At 45.0% G+C, this 25,917-nt stretch overlaps 1 protein-coding gene across 2 annotated transcripts in view; it reads left to right on the top strand.

Annotated features, from left to right (window-relative positions):
* LOC126234643 (homeobox protein Mohawk) overlaps positions 1 to 25,917 on the top strand; it is a 121,747-nt gene that overhangs the window by 78,636 nt on the left and 17,194 nt on the right. For both annotated transcript variants that reach the window (XM_049943373.1, XM_049943372.1), the window contains exon 3: positions 16,889 to 17,054. In XM_049943373.1, the coding sequence (XP_049799330.1) occupies positions 16,889 to 17,054 (166 nt within the window). The remainder of the gene's footprint in view (positions 1 to 16,888; positions 17,055 to 25,917) is intronic.

Here is a 25,917-nt window from a genome sequence, read left to right on the forward strand (position 1 = left end):
TGGAGACTGTCTCTTAGGAAGGTGTCAGGTAAATTTTTATCCGCTTTTTTAAATATATGTTTTCCGTTTATTTTTTGTGGGTTTGGATGTTACGTATTCAGTCTCGTTACAACAACCTTTTCCTCACTAATCCCTGTATCCGTCATGATGCTCTCTTTTTGCTCGGGATTATTTGTTGCAAAGAGGTCAAGTATGTTTTCGCATCCATTTACATTTCGAGTGGGCTCCTGAAGGAAAAAATTGCAACACAAAAAATAATTCATGTAGGTTAATGAGATTTCGGGAATACATTTGGCTACGTAACATATTTAAGGGATTAATGTTGAAAGATCACATGTTAATGTAAGCGCGAGATAAGTAATTGCAAATGTGAAATGGTGATACATTAATAACCGGTGTAACCGCCAGAATGTTGAATGGAAGCATGCAAACGTGTATGCATTGTGTTGTACAGGTGACATGTCAGTTTATGGGATAGAGTTCCATGCCTGTTGGACCAGGTCAGTCAACACAGGGACGGTTAATGCTGTTTGTGGATCACACTAGAGTTGTCGTCCGATGATGTCTCGTACATGCCCGGTTGGAGATAGACCTGCTGATCGAGAAGGCCAAGGAAAGGTGTCGACACTTTGTAGAGCATATTATGTTACAACAGCGGTATGTGGGCGAGCGTTCCCCAGTTGGAAAACATCCACTGGAATGCTGTTCGTGAACGGCAGCACAACAGATGGACCCCAGACTGACGTACAAATTCGCAGTGAGGGTGCGTGGCCTAACCACGAGAGTGCTCCTGGTATCATCCTGCGTTGCAACAAATCGCCGCGCGGGGTAGCCGCATTTTGCATCTGACATTTCGTGGGGAGCCAATATTTTTCATAATTAACGGCCAATTTTGAGCTTGATGTCCTGCAATATATGTTAATCACATAAACTGAATCACTTGAAAATGGCGTAAAAGGTCGAAGCCTGGGTCGTAATTAAATAAACAACAATACAGTCAAAAGGGGAGGGGGGTATTCATTTAAAAAGAGCGTTCAGTAGTTTTCTGGTCTCTCTGCTGTGAATGTCGTAGCCAATGCAATCACTAAACGTGATCGTACCGAGTTATTTACCGAATCTTTATTCCATTTGTTGCGAGTTGTCATCGCTGATGGTGGTGGCAAGTGACATGTCACTTGCTTTAGCGACCAAAGCTGCGGGTGCAAATAGTTTTCACTTCCTCCTCTACAACAGCAAGGGCGCCATCTGCTTTCTAATCATTGATAGCTCGATAGAATAGCAGTTATGCACAGGCATACCGCATGTCGCCTATTACGCTTATAACGAAAGCACATACAAATCTTAATGATTGAATGTACGCAAATATGATGCAAACTGCACCTCTCGGCCGACTGATTAGTCCTTGCAGCAGGTACGAGTACTAGAAACATGAGATTCATGTAAGGCGAGCGCCGCCATGGAAGAGAAAAGCTGATCCAGTAGGACACCACACCATTCGATCCGACTCGCAGAGCAGGTAGGCAGGTGGGGGTGTACATAGTCTTGGGGACGGAGAGGGGACGGGGGGAAGGGGGGGGGGAATAGTAGATGAGAACCAAACAACAACGTTAAATAGCTATAAGGCATCACGCCTCATAGTTTTCAACAGTCACATGTTGGAAAATTTCAATGTACTGTGATTGTGTTATGTTCGTTGGGGTTGGTAGTTGTGGATCATATTTCTTGATACGGTTCAGAGAAAAACTGTAACTGATGTAGCGGAGCGTCTTAACGTTGGAGATGCAGCGATCAAAGAGAAGCATATTGATTATTTCCTGCTCTATAATTTGTACTAAGATCTGCCACTTCCATGACATTCACAGATGGTTTACAGACACATTGCCTGACAAAACAGCTAAAGCATCCAGAAGAAATCGTCGGATGTGAATGTAACTTCGTACACATACACACCATCATTAGGTATTTAAATGATATATTTGCGATTCTCTGTGAAATGTAGAACATCCAGCAGAGTGATTAGTGGTGTTAGTGTATAGTGTTATTACTAGGTGTGGTAGGGTATGAAGAGTAATCAACGTGAAGGACGCAGGAATGCCATCAGCACTTGACAGACTTTGAATGGGGCCTCATTGTTGGTGTCCATTTGGCCAGCTAATCCAACTCTGCAATATCCACATTTGTGAGTAAAGAATATAGGTTTTTCTCTTTCTGTCATACGTAAACATGAACACGGGTCACAGAATAATGTCACCGTAAAGCGAACGAGCAATTACTCACCTTGAAAAAAAAATAGTGAACCACCGAGAATGCGTGATCGGCTGTAAATATAACTTCGTACACGTATTCATCATTCACAGGTACGTAAATTATTTGAGCTGGAACTCTCTGTGACAGGTAGAACGTCCACCAGAGTTGATTAGTGTTGTTCATGCTTAGTGATCCAGATTTGTGTGGCATTCAGATGTGACCGTGGCCCACTGCCGGACTGCGTGGGAATATGAGGGCAGGCATACTCGCCGTCAGGGTTGCGGTCGACCGTGTCTGACCACCACAAGGGAGGGTCGCCGTATTGTGCACCAAGCACATAATGCCCCTTACATCTGCACATGCCGTGGACTGACTGCAACGTTCTGTGTCACGTCGCACCACTGGTCGGAACCCAACAGCACCTGGACTAGGGAATTACCATCCCACGTGTTGGCTGGCTTAAGCACCACAATACAAACGACTGCATTTGAAGTGAAGCCATGGCTGAGAAGCTCGGATTGCTCATGAATGGCGTCGAGCTGTTTCAGCAATGAACGCGGTTCTGCACTACCGCACATGACCATTGTCGGCGAGCATGGCGGTGAGTCCTATTTTCCCAATGTTTTGTACGATGGTTGCCCAGAAAGTAATCCACCACATTTTTTTTCAACAATTCTTTATTTGACATAATGAGAATTACACACACGAAAGAACGGTGTTTTATCTATACATCCTATTTTTCCACGTAATCTCCATCCCGTTCTATGGCCTTCCTCCACCGTGAAACAAGGGCGTGTATGACCTGCCGGTACCAATCCTTGTCCTGGTGGTGGAATCAGTGCTTCACTCTGCGAATCACCTCCTCGTCGTCCTCAAAATGTCTTCCACGAATGTCTGTCCTCCCTCGCGACAACATCAGCTCGTTGCAACATGTCAGGTGTGACAGCCGTGGATGGTCTCCCCGACCGCTGTAAATAGCGGAGCTCCGCCGAACGCCTTCTGATGACCTCACCCTACGTGCCCAGCGTCTAACTATACTTCTCTCGACAGCAGATGCTCCATAGACTTTGCACAAGCGTTTGGGAATATTCCCCACAGTTTCTTTCTCTGCAGTTGAAACTTCCCCTTTGAACGTAAAAAAAGATTGTGCTGGTAAACTTCTGCGTTATTTTATACAGAAACAGCTGAGTAAAACTGAACGCACCCAGGCGGTTTTCTCTTTACTTATTCTGATCATTTCTAAACTGACACACAATATTTTAGCGCAACGCAATCTGACTTTTAATAATCCCTACAAAAGAATAGCCCTGACAAACAATAACCTATCCTTCATGCATCACTTATCTCATCAAAATCTTCATTACTCGAACTACTAGAATACAGGGAGCGCCAATACTGACACCTAAATGAAAGATTCCAGTTCGACAAATTTCCTTTTTCTGACGGACACACGTCCAGATCGTTATCTCATATTAACATCTCAAAACTCTGGCATCTCTCTCCCCACATCCACCACTGCTGGCGGCTCACCTCCAACTGCCCAACGCTACGGGCTGTTCACATCCAACTCTCCAGCACTACACTAGCGAATAATCCAACAATGAGTCCAACCAGACACAGACTGCACACAGCGCAGTCAGCGATTTTAATACAGAGCGCTACGTGGCGTCACCAACATAAAAACGTAAACCGCCTACTTGCACAGTGAGAAATTTAATGACGGCACATTGCTTGTAACTTACATCACCTACAGACGCCATTTTGAAACTGTCCTGCAGCTTCCTATCTGTCGGAAGTGACGTAAACTTGGCGCGCTCACTGAACAGACTTCAAATAATACATACGTAACGTTTCGCATTCGTAGCGTTGTTTTCGGCTGTGAATGCGGTGAATTACTTTCTGGGCAACCGTCGTAGAAGAGTAGCAGAGCTATTCCTAGCGCTCTGGTGTGGGCAGCCATCAGGTATGATTTCAGGTCACAGATGGCAGTGATTGAGGGAACTCTGAAGGTACAACGAAATGTCAGGGACATCCTCCGTCCCCATGTGTTACCTCTCATCGTAGCACCATTTTGCAATACGGCAATGCTCGTCCACACATGGTACGTGTCTCCAAGAAATGTCTGTGTGTGACTGAGTTACGCTTGTGGCCAGCGAGATCCGCAGATATGTTCCCCATAGAACATGAATGGAACCAGCTCGGACTTGGAGTCCATCTCAGTTCCAGTATCCATGATATCAAGTACAACAGTTATGGGCCAGCTTGGGTATGGCACCCTTCCCAACCGACTTAGGGCATGCATCGGAGCCAGAGGAGTTCAGTATCTTAATGATAGTATGGCTCATACATCTAAGTTCTTCCTAAATTAGACTCGATTTTCTAATCACCGAAATAACACAACATACCTTCTCAACCCTTGAATTTTCATTTCGGCTTGTCCTCCCCTCTTGCGTGCATCACTTTGTCAGAGTCATGCAGGTGAATGTTGAGGCAGTAACGAACATAGCCTCACTTTGTAGATTTATTTAGTGTGCAAGCTATACACTCCTCTATTCGTTATTGCCAACAGGGGTTTGCTTTTTTAATTGTATGAGAAATAAAAAATAGTATAGGAGTAATGGGGGAAATGGTGGTCAGTTAAGAAAGAGTCAAAATTAGAATATCTAAAACCCAAGTACTCATTTACTAAATGATATGTTTATATTCCCTGAAACATAAAAATTTAGAAACAATGTGGTCTTGCGATATTATTATCAGCTCTCGTGTGCAGAGTGAATCAAAGAAAATACTGCAGTACTTAAAGATAACAACGGTCAGAGAAATCTTTATGGAATTAAGTTTAAGGAATAAATGTCACATGGTCACAAACATGGAAAGCCACAGTAGTTCATTCCACCCCGAAGGGTCTGAATGTGCCCACAGGCCACAGACTGTACACATGTACCACACTGTACTTCACCGTACTGCACAAACTAGACACTTTTCCCCGCCAGATTCAGTGCCGTCGTCCGAATTGTCCTCACACAGGTTGTCAAAGTCACTCTCCGATGTAGTATGATCAAATGCAACAGCTAAATTTCTCCTGAGAATGCAATTTTCTTCTGAAGGATCGGTTTCCTCTTCTGCAAAGCCTTTCAATTTCTCTTTGTTTGCCTTTACCGCAGTGGCTTAGCATGGGTTTCTGACGCCCAGCGTGTGCTCAAGTTTGCCGCCCCCTTCCCATTTTCGCAACCAAGAAAAAAATAAGAGAGACCTTTGACAGCACGTATCAATATTTCTTAATGCCTTTCTAAAGAAGAAAGGGGCGTTGCAATTTATTTTCCTTGCATAATTTTCTTGCTTTCTATTATTCTGAACAAATCGTTTTCTAAGATTGTTTATATGATTTATTTGTGTGAGTTTTCCGTAACATCAAAGAGAAACATCATACATCTGGCAGTTCCAACAAAGAAAATATATACATACATGTAATGGAAAATAAAAACTTTGTAACATTTGAACCTACGGGGAAAGAAAGTCACTTGGTCGGATGAGACTTTTTTCATCTGTTTCTAACTTCTGACCGAGTTATCGTCCTAAGATTGAAACATGGCGGTAGTTCAGTGATGATTTGGGCAGCCATATCTGATATTCCACAGGCCCTATGGTTACTCTGCAATGTCGCATTATTGCCAATGATTATGTGACCATTTTGGTTGACCAGGTCCATCCCACGGTAAAGCGTTAGTTCCCCAATGGTGATGCTGCTTTCCGATAAGACAGGGTCGCAATTCGCACAGTTCGTATCGTTCATTACTGATTTTTTGAGCACGAGGATGAATTGTCGCACCTCCCAAGTCATCAGAACTCACTATTGTTTAGCCTTGGTGGTGTGCGCCATCGCCATCCATCTCCATCATCGTTACGTTGTCACTATTTTGCGGGAGGAATGGTATAATAGTTCCTTGAAAACCATGCAGGACATGTATTTACCCGTTACGAGACGATTGGAAGCTATTTTGAATGTCAACGGTTTTCCTGCACCGTATTATGCAGTGTAATGTGTTGTGTTTTTGGTGTTTCCATATTTTCGTCCACCTACTCAGCGCGAGTTCTCTCCTGCTTTTGGAAGGGCTGCTGTCCCAAATATGAGGTTCATTCAAATGAAACCTGGTCAATGCGTCTACATTTGCCTTACACGTAAGGTGAAACCACGTATCTGCGTGTTTGGTGGTGCCATCTGTTGGCAGAGAGACTGATGCGTGCGCACCGTCTGATGTTGCATAGCGCCAGTGTGGTTTCACGCCTAAGAGAATGTGGTACACAATTTAATGCCTACTACCGGATATGCAGGCGACTTTCGAAATGTATTACGTATCTGAAATGTAAGTGAAGAAATTATAATGTTGCAGAACGTCTGAGTCATTCGTGTTGTTTTTATAGGACGCACGATAACCCACAGTTTCAGCTCAACAAACATAATAAAGAAATTGCCAAATCTATACTGAACTGTGTAAACGATAGTTAATAGCCACTTTCGACAGGCAGGCCATAGAACTGAAACACTTTTGGGTTGACGACTGATCGTCAAACTGGAAACATGGAGCTGAGCAGATTCGGACTAATGCAAAAAGTTATTTTCATATAAATTGCGCCGTAACATTAGAAAATGTAGAAACTACTAACATCCTCGTCATTGTAGTGAAACAAATGATACATATTCGAACAGCGTTATTAAAAATATTCAGCACATTAAGGCCAGGTTCTCATTAAAATGAGCAAAAAGTAGGCGAAGTTTCGAAATTATTATTGAGAGTGAAAAGACATACAAAGAGTCTATTTGGGGATTATGATTGACCATACTTTGAAATTTATTTTAGATTTTCAATACAAAAAAAAATAAAATAAAATGGCACCCATAACTATGGACTGAACAATGGCCTGTGAATTTGAAATACACAGACTGTGTGCAGTTTAGCCCTTCAGGAGATATCTGAAAGCAAAAATGGATAACATCAGACGATACTACATTAAATTTATGGTATAAGCTCCCAAGAAAAGCGTTTACTTTGGGCGGGTCGAAAGTGGAAATTAACAGGATAAACCGTTTTTATTTTATGCTGCACGCAGTTCTCACAAATCGTTTCTCGAGAAAAACCTGTTTAATTTAGGGAAAACTTTTATATGTACTATTAGTTCAATTTGGATAAAGTTATAAATTTTTGATGTCGCTGAACACAAATCTGATGTTATATTTCCGAAATTCAAAATGGCTAATCCAATATGGCGGACAAAAATTATGTTCTGACCAAATTTGACCAAAATTTGCCAAAAAAGTGTTTTCGTTACTTACGTTTAGTCTTCAATTCCAGGACCGTATATCAACCCTTCCTCTAACTCGAATTGTTCCTGGAGAGAAATTCCCTCGTTCTTCTTGGCGAGAAAAGCCGATCTGGAAGTGCTGAATATGTGCGTTCGGTAGACTGCGCACGTTGTTCGTATGCTTGCATACTGCAAAATAAATCATTTTGTGAAGGTGCGTTACGGCACAGGTTTTCTACCTGAGCTGGGTGTCTGGTTGAGAGCGTCCCATGACGGCCGCGACGCTCCTTCGAACACTGGGCTGTAGAATTTTGTAACGCACGGATAAAAAAACCTTTTCGTCCTAACATTATAAACACACATACCTGTCAAAAAATGCAATAAAAAATCGAATTTCCGACCATGTTAAATGAGAAGTTAGTCTTAAAGGTACGAGCGAAATAGGGTCTCCCAAGACAAGGACTCAACAATGACGAAAATTAACAACTTTGTGACGTTCTTAAAGACTCGAGCAGATGTGGGAAAATTAAAGTGTTGCTTACAAGAAGATGGTTAGAAATGGCTTCCCAACTATAATCAAAATGAAGTTTGCGAGCTGATGGCCACTACAACCTTGTCTGGAATTACGCACGATATAACTGCTGAATATTTTTCAGTTTTATAGGATAAAACTTGTGATTTGTTTCAAAGCGAGCAAATCTCTATTTGATTCGACGTCGTTTCTGAAGATCTGACAGCGAATAAATATGTTACTAGATTTTATTCTATGGATGGTACTTCGGCAGGAATGTAGTTTGATCCCGTTAAAGACGTTTTAACCCTATACGAGTTACCAATCTCAAATCTCAGAAGCCATTGTTACGATGGGGCACAAGTGTTTCTGGCCAAACCTCAAGTGTGCAGTCACGAATACACAGAGAAGAGTACGGAGCACTGTTTATGCATTGAAATGCTCGTAATCTTAATCTGATCGTGCAGGATAAGTTTGAAAACCTTTTACAAGAAATGAAATTTATTGAAATAATGAAAAATTTAATAAACTGTGTATGGAACACATCGAAGTACTTTGCTCAGTTCAAAAAACTGCAAATTGAAATTGAGAAAGAAAATGAAAATGTTTACCTGCTTTCCAGCAAAGTGTATATTACACTTAAATTTTATTGAATTGTGACTGGAGTTTTAAAGCGAAATGATAGAATGGCATCGGCCAAAACATCAAGCTTCTGTCGTTACTTCAAAGGTTTGAGTGTTATTTTAATTCAACAATGCCTACTGAAGTTTTTCACCGAATCACGCGGAATTACTGAAGTCTAATACATATACCATCAAATCTTATGAACAAACAAAATCAGTTACTGATTTTTAAGTACTTCACGTGATTTTTTCGGAAATTTGGCATAAAAATGATCAAGTTGTTGATCTTGATCGTGACCAACCTAAATTTCTGCGTTAGCACAAAACTCCAAAACGTCTCGATCAAGGAAATAAATAATACATCAGATTCAAAACACTAGAAGAATTTGTCAGAAAATCATTTTTTGTAGCTTTCAGTTAGTCACTCAGAATAGACTCGACAACGATTCTGCAATATTTTTTAAATCGTGTGAAAAATTTATTCTGGAACATCCTACAGGCAACGATAAAATTGTACAATTTTACAAAAATGATTTTGACTTGGAGAGACAGATAAGCGATAGAAAAATGTTTTTGCATTTCGTGAAGAGACAAAACGAGCAGGAAAAGACTTGAGGAAAGTTGTGGAGTTCTTAAAAAAAACAATTCCTCAACTTGTGGGCTTTGCTCGCTTACTTATTACAATTCATAGATTATCCTGTTCTAATAAACCAAGTTTTCCTTTTTACATCCTTTCAAATCTTATTTAAGATCAGCAATGTGCAATATCGACTCAATCATAGTCTTTTGTTTTGCATATTTAATGCGATATTACCGATAAACTACACTCCTGGAAATTGAAATAAGAACACCGTGAATTCATTGTCCCGGGAAGGGGAAACTTTATTGACACATTCCTGGGGTCAGATACATCACATGATCACACTGACAGAACCACAGGCACATAGACACAGGCAACAGAGCATGCACAATGTCGGCACTAGTATATCCACCTTTCGCAGCAATGCAGGCTGCTATTCTCCCATGGAGACGATCGTAGAGATGCTGGATGTAGTCCTGTGGAACGGCTTGCCATGCCATTTCCACCTGGCGCCTCAATTGGACCAGCGTTCGTGCTGGACGTGCAGACCGCGTGAGACGACGCTTCATCCAGTCCCAAACATGCTCAATGGGGGACAGATCCGGAGATCTTGCTGGCCAGGGTAGTTGACTTACACCTTCTAGAGCACGTTGGGTGGCACGGGATACATGCGGACGTGCGTTGTCCTGTTGGAACAGCAAGTTCCCTTGCCGGTCTAGGAATGGTAGAACGATGGGTTCGATGACGGTTTGGATGTACCGTGCACTATTCAGTGTCCCCTCGACGATCACCAGTGGTGTACGGCCAGTGTAGGAGATCGCTCCCCACACCATGATGCCGGGTGTTGGCCCTGTGTGCCTCGGTCGTATGCAGTCCTGATTGTGGCGCTCACCTGCACGGCGCCAAACACGCATACGACCATCATTGGCACCAAGGCAGAAGCGACTCTCATCGCTGAAGACGACACGTCTCCATTCGTCCCTCCATTCACGCCTGTTGCGACACCACTGGAGGCGGGCTGCACGATGTTGGGGCGTGAGCGGAAGACGGCCTAACGGTGTGCGGGACCGTAGCCCAACTTCATGGAGACGGTTGCGAATGGTCCTCGCCGATACCCCAGGAGCAACAGTGTCCCTAATTTGCTGGGAAGTGGCGGTGCGGTCCCCTACGGCACTGCGTAGGATCCTACGGTCTTGGCGTGCATCCGTACGTCGCTGCGGTCCGGTCCCAGGTCGACGGGCACGTGCACCTTCCGCCGACCACTGGCGACAACATCGATGTACTGTGGAGACCTCACGCCCCACGTGTTGAGCAATTCGGCGGTACGTCCACCCGGCCTCCCGCATGCCCACTATACGCCCTCGCTCAAAGTCCGTCAACTGCACATACGGTTCACGTCCACGCTGTCGCGGCATGCTACCAGTGTTAAAGACTGCGATGGAGCTCCGTATGCCACGGCAAACTGGCTGACATTGACGGCGGCGGTGCACAAATGCTGCGCAGCTAGCGCCATTCGACGGCCAACACCGCGGTTCCTGGTGTGTCCGCTGTGCCGTGCGTGTGGATCATTGCTTGTACAGCCCTCTCGCAGTGTCCGGAGCAAGTATGGTGGGTCTGACACTCCGGTGTCAATGTGTTCTTTTTTCCATTTCCAGGAGTGTAGATTTAGAAGATTCGTTAACTACACTTACAAGGTGCAGTACAGTTGTTGCATTATGCAACTGACTTTTTGTACTGAACAGAATTTAATGAAATAAACAGACTTATTTTTAATTACATTTACAAGGGGGGGGGGGGCACTTCTTGGAGAAATATCCAGTCACACAAAACATGAATCGCCGGGCCTGATACGCTGTGCTTCAAAGTGACTGTAAAAAGTCCTTTCTCCACAGTTTTTGAAGATATTATGTCCTCCCATTCGTAGAGCGAAGTATCCTTCGATATTGGCCACTTACAGGCCTTGTTGGTGGGCCCCGTGCCTTCCATTAGAGGTCCCTAGTCTTCTGTTTGGTAATTACTCGAAAACCCTCGAATTAACTACTTCTTACAAACATCAGTCTAGTTTTGCAAATGAATGTATTTTGTAGGCAACATTATCGCATTTGAAGGCTAGTTATGTTATTCAGGGCCACTTGACCCCAAATCACGTGCCAAAAAAAAGCGGGTGAAGTAGCTCGGTTACGGTACTGCATGTTATAGTATATTGATAAGTTTTTTAATCCATGTGTTCTTACAATTTACTTAATAAAAACATTAAAATGACTATGAATAAAATTGTAAAATGTGTGAAGTTTGAAAAAAAAAAAAAAAAGAAAACGCTTACCAACAATCTGTATCCTTTGATGATGTGCATATAGACGAAAGTTGAGAAGTAAACGAAACAATAATTTTTCATTGTGACAAACGATCCAGAATACAGCATCTGGTGGCCAGTATATGAAATAATAAATCAATCCGTACTGAAGACATTACTGCTACATATTGGAAAATCATAGTACTAACAATCTCATTAGTAACTGTTGCGTCTGACAACAGACCGAAACTTTTTTCGTTGTGGGCTGAAGAGAACCCCTACACCTCAAGTAGCCGTAGTTTACAGCTTATTTGTTTACCTAAAATATTACGTCTCTATTTTGAACAACTTACACTCGTCGCCTACGAGGCCTGCCTATGTAGTCCCGATAACAGTACAGTTATCTGATCTAATCACCATTCAGACAAGGTTATCCAGCTTGGTCGCTAGCTACCCTGCCCCCCCCCCCCCCACATTAGTATCAGTTTCTTCATAGGGGGCTCAGGATTAGCGAGTGCTGTTGTTTCTTTCCCTGTCTATTCTTAGGGGCTTGCTAGTATCTGGAATTGGAGATATTTCTGCATCAAGAATGACCATTCCAGAATTCCCAACATTTAAGGGTTTCAAGAGAGGTTCGTGACGGGAAGGTTACAATTGGACAAGACATTGCCTTGAAAAAATAAATAAAAGGTGATGAGGATGTGGTATCCCTAAAAACAAAATCCTTAAAAAATTGAAAAACAGTCTATATTACTAAACGGCTAACCCGGTCCATGGCACCCAGTGCAAATTGCAAATGGTCTATCTAACATCTTCCAGGGGCAACAAATTTGATTTTCAGTATTTCATATAATTGCTGACCAAATTTAAAAACTTGAAACGCTATCGTAAGGCCTGGCGTTTTAATTTATTACTTCATTACTATTAACTCTAACCACAACACATTTTGCAGACAGTATCCACATAAAACAATGAATGTACCAGCGAAATTATATCATTGTACGACCCATGATTCAGGAGATATGACGTCATAAACATTGAGACGCGCTGTTGCTTGAAACGAAATGCAAATCACCCAGTCTATACTCGTCCTGTGTTTAATAATGAGAGCACTTAGCAAGATGTCTGACCTTTTCTAAACTATTTCACGCTTACACGCCTGACATAAAATATTTATTGCATTAATTAATTTGTAAACAGAAATCTGAAGCCGTTTTATGCACGAATCAGGGATTTACTGGTATTGTGTAAAGAGAATGTAGAACAGGGAAGGAGCTTCCTGGCCACTCGTTGATTGCACAAATTCAGTTCGTTGAGTCAAGAGAAGAAACAGTACAATTTCAACGGTATTTTAAGGTGTGCCTCGCACCGAGGTAATTAGGGTTGCTTGAACGGCACGTATAAGCACGTGCAACAGAGAAACACAGCAAGCGCGTCGCTGGCACGGTACTCCTCTGGCATTTGTCCAGTGGAATGCCTGACGAGTGCTAGCGGCTTGTTTTGTCGTTGTTAACCATGCCTCCACTTCTCGCGTCTCAGTTCAGAGCGAATTCTCGCTCAATGAGAGTGATTATAGAGCAAACCAACCTTGCACATTAGCTACATAGGATGTAAGTCCCAAAAACCTTGATCGGAAACCGGGGCACTGGACCCATTTTTGGTAAAATGTTTGACCGGAGCGAAATCAAGACTCCCTAGAAATTACACTGTTTCCAGAATGAGATTTTCACTCTGCAGCGGAGTGTTCGCTGATATGAAACTTCCTGGCAGATTAAAACTGTGTGCACGACCGAGACTCGAATTTGGGACCTTTGCCTTTCGCGGGCACGTGCTCTACCATCTGTTTTTTTTTTTTTAATCTCATTTTGTTCGCTTTTGTTCGTTGCATCTGCTCAAGGCGGACGTCGTAAGACATCAATTTATGTTCGTTGTTGATCGATTGACTCAATTGTTATATTACAGAGGGCACGTAACCCTCTGACCGAACACGCTGAGCTACCGTGCCGGCTTTCGTCTCCTACCTTCCAAACTTTACAGAAGCTCTCCTGCGAACCTTGCAGAACTAGCACTCCTGAAATAAAGGATACTGCGTAGACATGGCTTAGCCACAGCCTGGGGGATGTTTCCAGAATGAAATAAAGAGGTCCCGAGTTCGAGTCTCGATCGGGCACACAGTTTTAATCTGCCAGGAAGCTTCAATTACATAGTTGATTTTGGACCGTAATTTCAGAGCCAAACGAAAGTTGGGAATTGAACAACAAAGGCGTACTAGATTGACGAGGGTGAGTTTTTCAAAAGAAGTATTAATTGCTCGAATGTAATCAGGATAATTAAGAAAAATTGTGAATTGAGGGAAACTTTTCGGCTGAATTTTCGCAGCCAAACGGGGAGTACGACATCGGAAAATAGGACCACCTTAAAATCTAGTTTCGAAAAAATTAACTAATTAATTTCGTGAAAGTAATCCGTGTAATTAAGAACGATTTAATTAGTGATCAGTGTTGATGAAAAATTGAAATATTTCCCGAACAGGTGCTATGTAAATGTTGTGTAAAAAGATATCAAATCACCGCATAAACTGATATGTCTACGGTTTCTCTTAATCTGCAGGGGTTGAACAAAAATATGGAAACACCACGAGAAGGCTGGCCGGAGTGGCCAAGCGGTTCTAGGCCCTTCAGTCTGGAACCGCGCGACCGCTACGGTCGCAGGCTCGAATCCTGCCTCGGGCATGGATGTGTGTGATGTCCTTAGGTTAGTTAGGTTTAAATAGTTCTAAGTTCTAGGGGACTGTTGACCTCAGATGTTAAGTCCCATAGTGCTCAGAGCCATTTGAACCATTTTGAACCACGAGAAGTGGATGCTTGAACATAAGTGCAGATGTTAGCCAAACCTCAGGTGCGTACGGGAAGGGAAAAACCCACCAACCCACCCCCTATACCGCCCTCCGTGTTGGTACACATACATCATGCAGTTGCTGTATACTATAGTTCAGTGTATGAAAGCAGTGCTTATTAAATTTTTATCCATTTGTTGAATCCTTGAGCCCCCACTTCGCGATGTACGCTCAGCGGTTGGTGACGTCAGCATTCGGAGATTAAGTCAGCAAAGTTAAAGTTCTTATACATTGAGGGATAGGAAAATCAATGTTTACAATGCTTTAAAGTAATAGTAAATGTTAGCTCTATCTGCAACAGCATTGAAGCACTATGCCTCGTCGTCGTGTCTATCGTCATCGCCGCCACTGCATGCCAGTCTACAAACACATAATAAGCCTGGAGAATAAACCTTGAACAGCCCCTGTCCGTTGTCCTCAATACGTCGCAAATGTCAGTTGAGGTCAGAACAGTGTTGTGAGTGCATTGTCTTGGAGGCAAGTGATTTAGAACGTTGGCAAATTGTTGGTGGTGCTGGTGTGGTGAGTGCTTCCGCAACCAAGCTAGCCGAAGTGTTTGGTGTTCCAAAGCGCGCCATGTCGAAGATTTATGTCTCACACAGGGAAAGCGGAAAAACGTCAACCGCTAAGTCACAACGCTGCTGAAAATATGTGTTGAGTGACAGTGACAGATGGTCATTGGAGAGGATTGTTATGAAAAAATAAGAGAGCGACAGCTGCAGAAGTCAATACAGAACTGACTGTCGCACTCGTGAACCCTGTCAGCACCAAAACAACACGAAGGGACTCCATAAGCTGGAAGTTGCTGGCGAGCTGCAATTTCAAAGCTACACACCAGTGATGCAAATGTCTGTAACGGGAAAACGTGGCAGCGAAGCCATAAAACCTGAGGAGTGGAGCAATGGAAGAAAGTCATTTAGTAGCATGAATCTACTTTCATACTGTTCCCAACATCTGGCAGAGTCTACGACCAAAGAGTAAAACATGGCGAGGGCTAGGCGATCATTTGAGTAGCCACATCGTGGTATTCCATGGGCCCAATGATTTCTCTGCAAGTCGCATTACTACCAAGGATTATATGACCATTTTGGCTGATCAGGTCCATCCTGTGGTACTATGTTCCCTAATGGTATTGCTGTGTTCCGAGATAACAGGGACCAAGTTCACACAGTTCGCATAGCCCAGGACTGGTTTTGCGAGCTCGAGGATGAGTTGTCGCATCTATCCTGGCCAGCACAGTCACTAGATCTCCATTTTATTGAGCCTTTGTGGTCTACTTTGGGAAGAAGGGTGTGTGATCGTTATGCGCCTCCGTTATGGTTAAGTCAACTTGTCACTATTTTGTGGGAGGAATGGTATAGAAGTCCCTTGAAAACTATACAGGACCTGAAACTTCCTGGTAGATTAAAACTGCGTACCGGACCGAGACTCGAACTTGAGACCTTTGCCTTTCGCGGGAAAGTGTTCTACCAATGGAGCTACCCAAGCACGACTCACGCCCTGCCCTCACATCTTTACTTCCACCAGTACCTCGTCTCCTACCTTCCAAACTTCACAGAAGCTCTCCTTCTGGCGGCAGTAAAGATGTGAGGACGGGGTGTGAGTCGTGCTTGGGTAGCTTCCTAAAAGTAAAAATAAAAAATATTAGATAAACATCGAATGTGCCTTTGAAATAATGCTCAAAAAATGTACCATATATGAAGTGCCGACTGAGAATCTGAAGTTCAATGTTCAACTTAGAATTCTAGAAGTTGAAAAGGGTACTATGAACATCCCAGCTGCTTAGTCCATTAAATTTCGGGCATGCAGCCGCGCAAATAAAATTTCCTCCACTGATATTTCGGCCGCGTATCGTCCGGCCATCCTCAGAGTGAGTCACACGACTTACGACAAGATGCCAAACGCGGCGTTATATGCTTCACCGCGGCGGTACTGCGCATGCGGGTCACAGATGCTGGTCGGCGGCAAAGAAATACACTTACACATGCGCCACCTGTGCCGAAGGCGTATAGAAGCTCGATTCGCTTATCGATGTGTGATCGCCGGCGGTGACACCATGAATACTTCTCTGCAGTTTAATTACCGCAAGAGTCGGATTACGTGCTTTATCCGTGACTCACTCTGAGGATAGGCGGACGATACGGCGCAGAAATATCAGTGGAGGAAATTTTATTTGCGCGGCTGCATGCCCGAAATTTAATGGACTATTAATTACGCCGCGGGAAGTTGAAAATGCACATCCCAACTGCTGTCTATGATTCTGAGCCTCATTCAAACGCGCGTCAAATGTTCTCTAATTTTAATTTTCCCACAACATACTTTTCATTATTAATTTGTATCTGGGACAGTGTTGCCCACTGACCCAGACCAAGATAACAGTTTTGTGTTGTGTTGTGTGTGAGAGTGTACGCTGGTGCACACCTCCCGCTTGTTGCAGGAGGGCGTGCACTTCGGGCGCTGAGCAGCGGCTGGCGAAGCGGCTGTTTACGGCGGACATCAAGCAGCAGCTGAAGCGTTGGCTTCTGCGCCGCCGGGACAACCCGTACCCCAGCCGCGAGGAGAAGCGTGCGCTCGCCCTGCAGACGGGACTCACCTACACACAGGTGTGTCCAGCTGTGTGTTACAAGCTTCCAAGGCTCTTGTGGTGGGGACAAAATGTTAAACTCCAGTATTTTTCCGCTGTGGTAGCGCCTCTGCCGGATAATCTACACTGCTGGCCATTAAAATTGCTACACCAAGAAGAAATGCAGATGATAAACGGGTATTCATTGGACAAATATATTGTACTAGATCTGATATGTAATTACATTTTCACGAAATTTGGGTGCATAGATCCCGAGAAATCAGTACCCAGAACAACCACCTCTGGCTGTAATAATGGTCTTGATACGCCTGGGTATTGAGCCAAACGGAGCTTGGATGGCGTGTACAGGTATAGCTGCCCATGTAGCTTCAACACGATACCACAGTTCATCAAGAGTAGTGACTGGCGTATTGTGACGAGCCAGTTGCTCGGCCACCATTGAACAGACGTTTTCAATTGCTGAATGTGCAGGCCAGGTCAGCAGTCGAACAGTTTCTGTATCCAGAAAGGTCCGTACAGGACCTGCAACATGCTGTCGTGCATTATCCTGCTGAAATGTAGGGTTTCGCAGGGATCGAATGAAGGGTAGAGCCACGGGTCGTAACACATCTGAAATGTAACGTCCACTGCTCAAAGTCCCGTCAATGCGAACAAGAGGTGACCGAGACGTGTAACCGATGGCACCCCATACCATCACGCCATTCTGGCGATGACGAATACACGCTTCCAATGTGCGTTGGCATCGATGTCGCCAAACACGGATGCGACCATCATGATGCTGTAAACAGAACTTGGATTTATCCGCAAAAATGACGTTTTGCCATTCGTGCGCCCAGGTTCGTCGTTGAGTACACCATCGCAGGCGCTCCTGTCTGTGATGCAGCGTCAAGGGTAACCGCAGCCTTGGTCTCCGAGCTGATAGTCCGCGCTGCTGCAAACGTCGTCGAACTGTTCGTGCACATGGCTGTTGTCTTGCAAACGTCCCCATCTGTTGACTCAGGGATCGAGACGTGGCTGCACGATCCGTTACAGCCATGCGTATAAGATGCCTGTCATCTCGACTGCTAGTGATACGAGGCCGTTGGGACGGAGCACGGCATTCCGTATTACCCTCCTGAACTCACCTATTCCATATTCTGCTAACAGTCATTGGATCTCGACCAACGCGAGCAGCAATGTCGCGACACGATAAACCGCAATCGCGATAGGCTACAATCCGACCTTTATCAAAGTCGGAAACGTGATGGTACGCATTTCTCCTCCTTACACGAGGCATCACTAGGTTTCACCAGGCAATGCCGGTCAACTGCTGTTTGTGTATGAGAAATCGGTTGGAAACTTTCCTCATGTCAGTACATTGTAGGTGTCGCCACCGGTGCCAACCTTGTGTGAATGCTCTGAAAAGCTAATCATTTGCATATCACAGCATCTTCTTCCTGTCGGTTAAATTTCGCGTCTGTAGCACGTCGTCTTCGTGGTGTAGCAATTTTGATGGCCAGTAGTGTACGTACTTGTTTCATGTAGTGGTAGATACGGCGCCGCTTGTGGAAAAAATATGAACTAAACGGGATTTGATGAGATATTATTCCGTATCGTGTTCAAACTCTGACACTCCGACTCGTAGAACGTTTGCCTTTTGTTGATCATTTAGTCTTTTTCTCATGATCGGTGATTGTAGCATGTTTAAAGGCAACGATAGTTCAGTTGTACATGCCGACGTCGCAAGCTGAAGATGAAGAGATAGAGAAAGTACACGGGGTTACTGAACGGGTAATTCAGTACTCACAAAACGATGAAAATCTAAGAGTGTTGAGGGACAGGAACGCCGTTGTACAGGAAGGAGTGGAAGGAAGGGTTCCGGGGAACTCGAAATGAGAGAAGAGAAAGAGTAATTGAGTTCTGCAATAAATTTCAGCTAATAATAGTGAATACGCTGTTCAACAATCACAAGAGGAGGAGGTACATTTGGGAAAGGCCGGGAGATACTGGGAAGATTTCAGTTAGTTCATCGTAGTCAAGCAGAGATTCTGAAATCATGTACTGGATTGTAAGGTGTATTCAGGGGAAGATATAGACTCAGATCACAGTTTAATAGTGATGAAGAGCAGACTGAAGTTTAGGAGACTAGTCAGGAATAACATGCAAAGAAGAGGGATATCGAAGTACTGACGAATAAAGAGACATACTTGAAGTTCTCTGAGGCTATAGATACTGTGGTACGGAAGAGTTCAAAAGGCAGTTCAGTTGACGAGGTATGAACATAGGGTAAGGCTCGGTTAGAGTACTCCCGGGTTCGATTCCCGGCGGGGTCAGGGATTTTCTCTGCCTCGTGATGGCTGGGTGTTGTGTGCTGTCCTTAGGTTAGTTAGGTTTAAGTAGTTCTAAGTTCTAGGGGACTTATGACCACAGCAGTTGAGTCCCATAGTGCTCAGAGCCATTTTTCTTTTTTTTTTTTTTGGGTTAGAGTACTTGTCTGGTAAGAGTTCGCATTGGCATTTTCTCTATACTGGCAAGGGTGACCGACAACAAAAACCTACGAGAGTTGCCTAGAAAGTAATGCACCGCATTTTTTTTCTTCAGCAATTCTTTATTGAACATAATGAGAACTCCACACACGAAAGAATGGTGTTTTATCTGCATACCCTATTTTTCCACGTAATCTCCATCCCGTTCTACGGCCTTCCTCCAGTGTGAAACAAGGCCGTGTATGCCCTGTCGGTACCAATCCTTGTCCTGGTAGTGGAGCCAGTACTTCAGTCTGAGACTCACCTCCTCATCGTCCTAAAAATGTTTTCCACGAGCGGCATCCTTTAATAGCCCAAACAAATGGTCCAAGGGGGCTAGGTCAGGTGTGACAGCCGTGGATGGTCTCCCCGACCGCTGCAAATCGTGGAGCTCGGCCGAACCGCATTCTAATGGCCTCACCCTCCGAGCCCACGACTGACCCTACTTCTGTCGACAGCAGATGCTCCACAGATTTTGCGCAGAATATTCCCCACAGTTTCTTTCTCTGCAGTGAGAAATTTCATGATTACGCGTTGCTTGTAACGTACATCACCTACAAACGCCATTTTGAAACTGTCTTGCAGCTAAGCCATCTGTCAGAAGCGATGGAAACTTGGCGCGCTCACTTAGGAGACTCCAAATAATACATACGTAACGTTTCGCATCCGTAGCATTCCTTTCGGCTGAGAAAAAAAAATGCGGTGCATTACTTTCTCGGCTACGAACCAAGCTGTGACTGCCATTTATGATATTTTCTGAACTCTTTGGGGCATCAGTTAAGAGTAAGCTGTAATATAGCGGGAAAGACTATGCGCGCACTGTTAATCCACCCCTCCCCTCCCTCTTTGTTTCTAATGGTTACTAAGTCCTTCGTTTCGAGCTGCATATCCCAGAGTAGCCACAATCCAAACAGCTGAGAAGTCTTTCGAGTAATCGGGAATATTCCCGTTCAGTCCGGATGTCTTCACAACAGAAGACTCTGGTGCATTAGAAATCACTGAGAGCGCCGAATTTCCAACAACTGAAGAAGGCAGATGAGTTGAACAGGGACCCACGGACAAATGTTGCTCCTCAGTGACAGATATGCCTCTGCAGTCACTAGGAAAAAAACCAAGAATGTGACACAACTGAAGTTCAGAGTGTTGATGTACGAACAGGTGTAGACCTATTCACTATTTATCCACTGTCAAAATATGACCGACCACAACAAAGAAGAAAATGGCAAAAAAATCCGACATTTTGTCTGGGTCTCCATACAATAACGCATTGTTAGAAAAACAAGCTAAACCAGGAAAAAAAAAAAACAAGAATAGACAAAGTGCCAGTAACGAACAACGCAGAATCTCTGGGACTAATCTGGACTTAACAGCGTCATCATTTTCAGGAACACCCATGTGCAAATCCAAGAAGGAGTCTATCATGGAAGACTGCACTAAGTATGATAATTGCTCCCAATGGTGGCATGAAGAATGCATAGGTTGTGAAGGACATTGTGAATTTTTTTGTGTTTTATGTTAGTGAGTACTCTTTGACTATATATTGCATACTCTTACCAGACTATGCGGAAAGAGTACGAATGTGCAGTATCTTACATATGTTGACGTTTAAGGTTTGTGTTAAAAGTTAGCCAGCTGTAAGTGATATATGTTATTCCTAAATAAACCAGCAATAATTTGTTATAAGAAAAGTTTGTTTTAACCTTCTCATCTGCTAGATATAAGCGGTTAAATACTAAGTGCGTCCTCTTTCCCGACTTTTCCTTATCTAAAAAGGGCAATCACTGAACTTGGAAAGAAAAGCTTAGGTACTACAAAGAAACCATGGGTAGGAGCAGAAATACTTTAGTTGGTCGGCGAAAGAAGGAAGTACAAAACTGAGCAGGGAAATTCAGGAACACAGAAATACTAGTCACTCAGGAGTGAAATAAATAGGAAGTGCAGGGAAGCTAAGGCGAAATGGCTGCATGAAAAAGTGAAGAAACTGAAAAATTAATGGTTGTCGGTAGGACTGACTCAGCACACAGGAAAGTCAAAATAGCGTTCGGTGAAATTAAAAGCAAGGATGGTAACATTAAGAGTACAATGGGCATTCCACTGTTAAACGCAGAGGGTAGGTGAAAAGAGTACATTGAAGGTCTCTGTGAGCAAGAAGACTTGTCTGATGATGTGATAGAAGAAGAAAAAGAACTCAGTATAGAAGAGAGGGGAAATAGTACTAGAATCAGAATTTAAAAGAGCTTTCGAAGGCTGAAGATCAAATAAGACAGAAGGATAGATAACATTCCATCAGAATTCCTAAAGTCATTGGGAGAAGTGGCAACAAAACGACTGTAGACTTTGATGTGTAGAGCGTATGGGTCTGGCGATGTACCATTTCAGATAAACATCATCCACGCAATTCCGAAGATTGCAAGAGCCGACAAGTGCGAGAATTATAGCACAATCAGCTTAACAGCTCACTTACCCAAGTTGCTGACAGGAATAATATACAGAAGAATGGAAAAGAAAACTGATGTTGTGTTAGGCGACAATCACTTTGGCTTCAGGAAAGGTAAAAGCACCACAGAGAATTCTGATGTTGTACACTCCTGGAAATGGAAAAAAGAACACATTGACACCGGTGTGTCAGACCCACCATACTTGCTCCGGACACTGCGAGAGGGCTGTACAAGCAATGATCACACGCACGGCACAGCGGACACACCAGGAACCGCGGTGTTGGCCGTCGAATGGCGCTAGCTGCGCAGCATTTGTGCACCGCCGCCGTCAGTGTCAGCCAGTTTGCCGTGGCATACGGAGCTCCATCGCAGTCTTTAACACTGGTAGCATGCCGCGACAGCGTGGACGTGAACCGTATGTGCAGTTGACGGACTTTGAGCGAGGGCGTATAGTGGGCATGCGGGAGGCCGGGTGGACGTACCGCCGAATTGCTCAACACGTGGGGCGTGAGGTCTCCACAGTACATCGATGTTGTCGCCAGTGGTCGGCGAAAGGTGCACGTGCCCGTCGACCTGGGACCGGACCGCAGCGACGCACGGATGCACGCCAAGACCGTAGGATCCTACGCAGTGCCGTAGGGGACCGCACCGCCACTTCCCAGCAAATTAGGGACAGTTGCTCCTGGGGTATCGGCGAGGACCATTCGCAACCGTCTCCATGAAGCTGGGCTACGGTCCCGCACACCGTTAGGCCGTCTTCCGCTCACGCCCCAACATCGTGCAGCCCGCCTCCAGTGGTGTCGCGACAGGCGTGAATGGAGGGACGAATGGAGACGTGTCGTCTTCAGCGATGAGAGTCGCTTCTGCCTTGATGCCAATGATGGTCGTATGCGTGTTTGGCGCCGTGCAGGTGAGCGCCACAATCAGGACTGCATACGACCGAGGCACACAGGGCCAACACCCAGCATCATGGTGTGGGGAGCGATCTCCTACACTGGCCGTACACCACTGGTGATCGTCGAGGGGACACTGAATAGTGCACGGTACATCCAAACCGTCATCGAACCCATCGTTCTACCATTCCTAGACCGGCAAGGGAACTTGCTGTTCCAACAGGACAATGCACGTCCGCATGTATCCCGTGCCACCCAACGTGCTCTAGAAGGTGTAAGTCAACTACCCTGGCCAGCAAGATCTCCGGATCTGTCCCCCATTGAGCATGTTTGGGACTGGATGAAGCGTCGTCTCACGCGGTCTGCACGTCCAGCACGAACGCTGGTCCAACTGAGGCGCCAGGTGGAAATGGCATGGCAAGCCGTTCCACAGGACTACATCCAGCATCTCTACGATCGTCTCCATGGGAGAATAGCAGCCTGCATTGCTGCGAAAGGTGGATATACACCGTACTAGTGCCGACATTGTGCATGCTCTGTTGCCTATGTCTATGTGCCTGTGGTTCTGTCAGTGTGATCATGTGATGTATCTGACCCCAGGAATGTGCCAATAAAGTTTCCCCTTCCTGGGACAATGAATTCACGGTGTTCTTATTTCAATTTCCAGGAGTGTAGTTAGTAGTGGAAGCAAGACTGAAGGAAAATAAAGACACGTTCACAGGATTCGTCTACCTGGAAAAAGCGTTCAACAATGTCAAATAGTGCAAGATGTACGAAATTGTGAGTAAAATAGGGGCTAGCTATAAGGAAAGACGACTAATGTACAAATTGTACAAGAGCCAAGGGGGAACAATAAGAGTGGAAGACCAAGAACACAGTGCTTGGATTAAAAATGGTGTGAAACAGGGAAGTTGTGATTCGCTCGAACTGTTTCATCTGTTCATCTATGAAGCAATGACTAATAGCATCATTTCTGTTCGTCTCATTGCATATATCTTTCAGTTATCTTTGTACTATACCAAGGCACTTCTTTCTATGTCTGGTCCAAATTCTATCGAACTATGTTTCTAGGTAGTGACACATCATACGAAAGTTATCCGTCCTTAAGTTCTCCACAACAGTGTATTTTCAAATTCAGACAAGCTCAACAATCCGAACTGTTTGTATGTAACCGTGTAAGTCTCGAGTCGTGACGCCATCAGATCACCGCCCAAAGAGCATTTTGATGGGTCATTAAATTGCGCCTTGCCACCAATATGACCTGACACTGTTGACTGCCAACATTGCTGGCCATGTTCAGCAACATTGCTAGACACTGTTGCCCAGTAATGTTTGTGGCAGTACATTTCCGGACCAGAAGTGCTTATATTTCTGGAAATAACTCGACAATAAAAAGAGAAATCAGCCTTTCCGGGTGCGCACTATTTTAAGTAAGCGAACAGCTTCCGAGACGTCGACTGGGAGCACTTCCGAGTGCACTTGGCCAAGACAGTCGCCGCCATGCAGACGCAGTACTCGCTGCATTCTCGCGCCTTGTCCTGGACGCCGCTGATGCGGCCACTCCTGGCCGACCTTGGAAGCTAAAGGACAACTCTCGACAACTTCCACCGGACATCCGCCAGGTCATAAACGAAATGAATCGGATCTTTCGTGAGTGGCAGATCACGAGGAATCCCGCCATCAAACGGCTGCTAAATCGACTCTGTCTTGACATTGCAGCTGCAGTCGCCAACCACTGGAATCGAGAGTGGGCTGGCAAGATTGCCACGCTCAGGATCGACGGCGAGAGCGCCTGGACTATGATGAATGAGTTCCTGAGATGGAGGCAGCGCATACCGCCGCTGCAAGTGGGGCGCGATGTTATCTCAGAACTAGACTCCAAAGCCAAGTCCTAGCCGACATATTCGCGGCTAGTTTCACGCTGGCTCATGACAGACCACATCCGCCTGGTAGCGGATGATTGCAGGTGTTCCTGGCAAACAGAGGCGTCATCGACAACAGCTCGCTCACCTGAAACCCAGGAAAGCAGGAGGGTGGGACCATATGGACAACACCCTACTGAAGCAGCTATTAGCAGATGCGGTGCATATCCTGATGGCGATCTTCAACATCATTCTCCGAACCTGCCGCTATCCGTCCACAGAGAAACACACGGAAGTAGTAGCCATTCCAAAGGCGGGAGAGAACGCCAGGCTGGTGCAGAATTTTCAGCTTGCTGCCCTCCTTCACCATGGTCTTCCACAAGCTCTACATCAAGAGACTGAGGCTCAATGGCAGGGAGGGCTTCCCAGAGGGCTGTTCCACGCAACAAGAACTCCTACTGCGGTGGTGCAGACTATGGGGACAATGGAGCATCGCAAGCACCTAGAGGTGCTGCCCTTGATGTCTCGAGAGCCTTCGACAGCATGTGTCATGAAGCTTGTGCAGGGGGTACCTGTGTCACATGCCTGCCTGCTGCAAATCTGTCTGAGTGGACAGACATTCCATGTGTGTGCCAAAGGAGTCACATCAAGAGCAAGTCACATCAGAATGGGTCCACCACAGGGGTCTCTGCTCAGGCCCCTTTTGTACTCCCTCTTATCAGTCCCAAAGACCTGGTAGTTCAGCTGGTTTCATATGTCAATGATATTGCACTATTTACACAGAGCCTCAACGCACTGTCACCTACAGATGGCCTGCAATGAGCTTGGGGCCAGAGCCACCAAATGGCAGCTCAATTTCAATGTAGCCAAAAACCAAGCAGAGGTCATCACCAAGCAGAAGTTGCCAGCTAATCTACATCCAGTGTGAATTGTGAGTGGTCCTATGCCTTGGTTGGTTCAAATGGCTCTCAGCACTATGGGACTTAACTTCTGAGGTGATCAGTCCCCTCGAACTTAGAACCACTTAAGCCTAACTAACCTAAGGACATCGCACACATCCATGCCCGAGGCAGGATTAGAACCTGCGACCGTAGCAGTCGCGCGGTTCCAGACTGTAGCGCCTAGAACCGCTCGGCCACCCCGGCCAGCCTATCCCTTGGTCACTCAATAGTCAGTATCTCGACA

Source organism: Schistocerca nitens, chromosome 2, assembly GCF_023898315.1.
Source record: "Schistocerca nitens isolate TAMUIC-IGC-003100 chromosome 2, iqSchNite1.1, whole genome shotgun sequence".
Taxonomy (NCBI): Eukaryota; Metazoa; Arthropoda; class Insecta; order Orthoptera; family Acrididae; genus Schistocerca; species Schistocerca nitens.